At 58.6% G+C, this 6,000-nt stretch overlaps 1 protein-coding gene across 1 annotated transcript in view; it reads left to right on the forward strand.

Moving 5' to 3' along the window:
• The window catches only part of TRIM8 (tripartite motif containing 8), a 30,488-nt gene extending 25,635 nt beyond the window's left edge, over positions 1-4,853 (forward strand). Inside the window, exons 3-7 of the mRNA XM_054206479.1 lie at positions 116-211; positions 1,151-1,384; positions 1,759-1,790; positions 2,389-2,504; positions 3,205-4,853. Coding sequence (XP_054062454.1) covers positions 116-211; positions 1,151-1,384; positions 1,759-1,790; positions 2,389-2,504; positions 3,205-3,812 — 1,086 coding nt within the window. The 3' untranslated portion in view covers positions 3,813-4,853. The remainder of the gene's footprint in view (positions 1-115; positions 212-1,150; positions 1,385-1,758; positions 1,791-2,388; positions 2,505-3,204) is intronic.
• The last annotated feature ends 1,147 nt before the right edge of the window (positions 4,854-6,000 follow it).

A 6,000-nucleotide genomic window follows, 5' to 3' on the forward strand; every position in this document is an offset into this window, starting at 1 on the left:
AAAAGCCCTGTCCCTCCCAAACCGCGTGGGCAGAGCCGGTGCGGGCAGCGCTGAAGCTTCCCGGTGCGTGTGGCCGCTGGGCTCTGATGACTGCTTTTCTCTCCCATCTCTGCAGAAGATGCTGATGAAGCAGCAGGACCGCCTGGAGGAGCGGGAGCAAGACATCGAAGAGCAGCTCTATAAGCTGGAATCGGACAAGCGGCTGGTTGAGGTAACTGGTGCTTCACCCTGCTGTGGCCAGCCCTGGAGACTGTCACCCCATTGCACAATGGGGACAGGCTCCTGGGGCATAGGGGCCAGGTGTGCAGGGAGGAGGGAGGACGTGCAGGAGAGGAGTGGCCAGACAGACCTGCTGTCTCCATTCTAGTCCTGGCAGTCATCCTTTTGGGGGACAAAATGTGTTTGGGGCTGCCCTACAGCCTTGTGGGTCCCGGGGTGAGTTGGGAGGCAAGGAACAAAGCTGTCCTTAAATATCAGATGGCGCAGCCTGCCCTCAGCTCAGCACAGCCTTCCCCAGGCCACCCACTTCATCCCGAGTGGGAAGGGAGGTTGTGGAGACAGAAGATCCCCAAATAAACTGCTGAAATACCCAGGAGGTGGAAGAGGTACAAGCTAGTGTTTTGCTGGGACACGGGTAATACAAGATCAGCTCATGGTCCTTAAAGCCCCTCAGCCTCCCAGAGCGTGGAGGGAAGGGCTCTGGAGCATGATGTAACCCCAGCCTGGGGTGGGGATGAGGACGAGGATGGGGATGGGGATGGGGATGGGGATGGGGATGGGGATGGGAATGGGGATGAGGATGAGGATGGGCAGAGTTTTTCAAGGAATCACACCCACCTCAGTGACGTGGCAGGTTGTTGCTTGGTATTAGCTCTCCGAAGGTGATCCCCACCTAGACCCCAGGAGGCAGGTCCAGGGGATCTGCTGGATTAGCAAAACCTGCACAGTGGAGTTTGGGTCTCCGGCATGTAGGAGTCCCACGTGGCAGCTGACAGCAGGGTTTGGTGTGTGTGGGCGTTGCAGGAGAGCAGAGCTGTGGTGCAGCTCTCAGGTCGCACCCACCCCTGCTGGGGAAAGGACCCAGGTGTCCTGGGGCACCATGGCAGAGGTTGGAGGGTGCAGAGGGGCTGACCCTGCTCCTTTCCCCCAGGAGAAGGTGAGCCAGCTGAAGGACGAGGTGCGCCTGCAGTATGAGAAGATGCACCAGATCTTGGATGAGGACTTGCGAAAGACCATGGAGATCCTGGACAAGGCCCAGGCCAAGTTCTGCAACGAGAACGCGGCTCAGGTCCTCCACCTCAATGAGCGCATGCAGGAGGCCAAGAAGCTCCTCAGCTCTGTCCAGGTCATGTTCGACAAAACTGAGGACATCAACTTCATGAAGGTGAGATGAGCTGCCTGTGCTGGGGATGAGATGGGGGCTGTGGGGAGGTCTGGTTGTGCAGGGAGCATCGGGGAGGTGTGGGTCATGGCAGGGAGTGGGCTGGAGATACTGGTGGAGCTAGCTGATGGCTCCAGAGGGTTCAGCAGTGGAGGAAGGGGAGCAGGACTGGGGCAGGCTCAGCGCTGGCCTTGAACGAGGAGATGCCGCAGCTGGAGATGGGGCTGGGGCAGCCTGTGCTAGGGGGAAGGGGGGCTTGGCACCCCTGGGCAGCCTGTCCCCTCCTGGGGTGACCACTGAAGGTGACACTGAAAGAGGAGGTGGCCACGGGGGCAGGGATTGTCCTTACTGACCAGAGCTTCTCCTTCCCCTCCTAGAACACCAAGTCTGTGAAAATCTTAATGGACAGGTAAGTGCAGTGGGGCAGGTGGGTTTGGGGGGAAGGGGGACTGTTGCGGGGGCGGCAGCAGCACGATGTCTGGAGGAGGAGCAGGGCCCAGGGATGCTGCAGGGCCTGGGAGAGGCGTGCTCTGTGCCTTAGCATCCCTCTGTCTGGGAGGATGAGAAATCCCCTCCTGCGGCCGTTGAATCGAGTCCTCCCCTTGGTCTAGGGGAAACAGTGGTGTGTTTGTGGAAGAGCAGAGCTGGGACCAGCCGGGTTGGGGCACAAGGCTCAGTCCAGCTCTGCTGTCCTTCTCCCTCCCTGCTTAAAGCCAGCGCTAGCAGAGCCAGGGCGAGCTGGGGTGGCGATGCGGGGGGGACACAGGGGCTGTGGGAGGTACGTGTTGGCCCAGGACATTGGCAGCAAGGCTGGACGGGGAAGGTCCTGCTGGGAAGGGACTGACCCATTGGAGAGGGCCGGCTCCCCACTGCCCTCAGCACTGCCTCCCTGCGGAAGGGGTTCAGCCTTGGGAGGGTGCTCAGGAAAGAGCTTGGGGGCTTCCTGACCCTTCCCTGAGTGTGCTTTGTCCCTCACGCCTCTCCTCTCTGCCCATGGTCCCCAACAGGACCCAGAACTGTACAGGTGGCAGCCTGCCCCCACCCAAAATCGGCCACCTCAACTCCAAGCTCTTCCTGAATGAGATCGCCAAGAAGGAGAAGCAGCTCAGGAAGTTGCTGGAAGGTGGGTGAAGCCTGAGGGGTGCCAAGGAGGGGCACGGGACCTCACTACATCCTGTATCCATAGCTGGGTGCCCTACGGATCCCAGTACAAGAGGGTGGGGAGAGCTGTTGGGCTGCAGGGGCCCCTGGGAAGCCCTTTGTGGTCAGCGGGGACGTGGAGATGCTGTGAAGCCAGCTCTTGGCTCTCCCCAGGATATTTCCCTTGGCTTGTGAAACAGCTGTATTTTGGGGTGACACAGCAGCGGGGCTGGCCATCATCAGGAAAAGTCAGTGGAAAGATGGGGGTTAGCACATCAGCAGGGACAGCTAGGGGCCAGTATGGTCCTGCAGCCCCGAGCTCACGCATGGGAGCAGACTATATCCTGTGGAGGCTTCCCAGTCCTCTCTCCTTGTGGGATGTGGATTTGTCCTCCTCTGATCCTGTTACGGACCACGGTCACGAGCTCTGCACGGGCTCAGCCTGCGCACGTGTTTGTAGAGCTGCTCCGAGCCTGCTGGCAAGGTCCCAGAACAGAAGCTCCTAATTCACCTGCGTACGGCCAATTTGCTGCTGGTGGGCTGGGCTGGAGGACCCTCTGCTCACAGAGGGCTGCAGCCCGGGTCTCGGGGCTTTGCTGCAGGTTCGGACCAGCGGCCGGAGCAGCCTGGAGCTGTGCCATGCCGTGCTTGACTCCATCCCCCTCTCCTGTTCCCCTCCGCAGGTCCTCTGAGCACCCCCGTCCCCTTCCTGCAGAGCATCCCCATGTACCCCTGCACCGTCAGCAACTCCGGCGCGGAGAAGCGCAAGCACTCCACCGCCTTCCCCGAGGGCAGCTTCCTCGAGCCATCGTCCGGGACTGTGGCGAGCCAGTACATGAGCCAGGGCGCTTCGGCTGGCGAGGGGCAGTCCGCACAAGCCATGGTGCCTTGTAGCTCCACGCAGCACATAGTTGGACTTCCCAGCGGCCCACAGCCGGTGCACTCGGGCTCCGTCTTCAACCCATCTCACTACCCCAACACCACGTCATCTCAGCAGTCCGTGCTCTCCCAGTACGGCGGGCGCAAAATCCTCGTCTGCTCCGTGGATAACTGTTACTGTTCCTCCGTGTCCAACCACAGCGGGCACCAGCCCTACCCGCGGTCGGGGCACTTCCCCTGGACGGTCTCCTCGCAGGAGTACTCCCACCCGCTGCCACCCGCCCCCGCCGTCCCCCAGTCGCTCCCGGGACTTGCCGTGAGGGAATGGATTGACGCATCCCAGCAGCACGGGCGGCAGGATTTCTATAGGGTCTACGGCCAGCCGTCGGCGAAACACTACGTCACCAGTTAACCGTCACACTCTCTGGAGAGTCCCGTGCGATGACGCGTTTGGAGAGAAAAGTCTGGTTTGGTTTGGCTTTTCTTTTTTTTTTTTTTTCCCCTTTTAAATCAAACCCAATTTTTCCCCCCCTCACACCCCTCCAGGATTTTGGGGAGGGTTGTTCTCTCATCTCTCTCTCTTTTTTTTTTTTTATCCTTTTAAAACAAAATAATAATGTTTTTTTTTTTTCCTATTAATTCCTTTTTTTAATTTAATTTTGGAAAGTCCTTCCTGCCCCTCGCTGGGAAAAGACGAGGGAGAAATTAACTGAGAAGAAATTGATGGGGATTTCAGTCGGGCGTCTGGGTCTGTGCGTCGCGCTCTTCCTCGCTCCTCTCTGCCTTTGGAAAACTACAGAAGGGACAATGGCACCTTCTCTCTTTCCATTTCTCCAAGTTATTTTTTCTGGTTTGGTTCAGTTTTTCCCCTTTCTCCACCCCTCTCTTTCCCTTTTTAAAAAGAAAAAAAGAAAAAAATCTATCATTGATTCAGTATGAAACGATACTTGTAGATTTTGGGTTTGTTACTTTTTTTTTTTTTAAAGGCTGATTTTTTTTTTTGTGTTACGAGGCCACTTCTCATGCATATTGGCATTTTTTTTTCCTTCTTTCAGAGATTTGTAAATACACAATGGCAGGAAATTTAATGCACAAAAAAAAAAGGGAAAAGAAACTTTAAAAAAAAAAAACACGAATAAATAGATAAAAAAAAAAAAAATCTGTTCTAGTTTTCAGGAGGGGAAGCGTGGCCGAAATGCACCCCCCGCCTGCGTATCGCTGATGCAACTTCCTGTAACAAGCACTTTGTATAAAAAAAAAAGTGGACTTCCTGCTATAAGGCACAGGTATTTATTCTGTAACCGATTTTAGAACACACACACACACACAAAAAAAAATATTCAAATAAATGTGATCACTTAGTGCAAACGCCTCGCTCTGCTGCAGCTCTTCCCCCGGGAACGCCAGCTCCGGCGGGAGGCTCCCCCCAGCTTTGGGAAGTCACTGCTCCCCGGGTGCCCGGCCGGCGGAGGGGATTTTCCTGGCGGGGCTGTTTTGGAGGGAGCAGCTCGGGGATGGGGTGGCGGCAGGTCCCGGCCAGGGAGGGGGTCCCCAGCAGCCCCCATCCCGCATCCCAGCCCCACGGGGAGGGATGCTGGAGCCGTGGCTCTCCGCCGGCTCCCTCCCAGCCGGCGAGGATGTGAGTCAGGCATGGAGCCGGCCGGGCCGCATCCTGCCTCCAGAACAATCCCCATTGTGGGATGGGGACGGGGATGGGGTCGGGGTCGGCGACTTTCCTGCCTCTGCTGGCGTCCCCTGTGCCGGCCACGCTGCAGCCCCGGCACCCGGCCCCGCGAGGCTGCCTCCCCACCTAAAGCCCCGCGGCCCCGTGGAGCTCCGTGGGTGCCATCAGCACCCTGGGCTGGTCGAGGACCTTCTGAGCTCGGCCGAGGCCAGGAAGGGCGCGGAGGAGACCTTCGGCCAGGGCAAGCGGCGGGGCCGTAGGCTGACCTGGCTGCAGGTGTGCAGGGGCAAGCTCTTCACTGGGGGAAAAACAGGGACGACTTCATAAAGCAGAGCGGCCTCTCGGAGGCATTCGGGTTTTTCCATCGCTCTCTTTGGGCTTGGCTTCCTTAATTTTTTTCCTGGTTGCAAAACATCCCTAGTTTCGTTTTGGCTTGCATTTCCCCCCCCACCCCCCCTGCCAGTGCTGCTTCGGTGGGAAACGGGAAGGGGAGAGAGTCTCAGTGAGCCGAAACCAGGGGAGGAGCGGGTTGGACGGGGGACCCTCGCACTCGGCTCCCCCCATTCCACCCCGAGGGAGGGGGCATCGAATCCCTTGCAATCAGGGTCCCCTTTCCAGGCAGTGGTGCGGGGGGGAGCCAGCACCCCCTGCGCTGTGTGCTCCCGGCCACCTGCCAGGTCGGTGCCACCATGTGCATAGGGTGCCGAGGACAGTGGCTCGGCCCCGCTGCCCTGCCAGGCTCTTCCCAACCCCATCCTGCTTGGATGCTTCGGGAAACACCCCAACCGATGGGATATTTGGGGGTTCGCTTCTCCATCACAAGCAATGTGCCCCAAGGCGGCAGGAGGGAGTGGGATGTTCCCAGCCTGCGCCGCAGGGACCCTGCCATCCTCCCAGCGCCCGTGGGAAGATCTCC

The sequence above is a fragment of the Rissa tridactyla genome, chromosome 6 (assembly GCF_028500815.1).
Source record: "Rissa tridactyla isolate bRisTri1 chromosome 6, bRisTri1.patW.cur.20221130, whole genome shotgun sequence".
Lineage (NCBI taxonomy): Eukaryota > Metazoa > Chordata > Aves > Charadriiformes > Laridae > Rissa > Rissa tridactyla.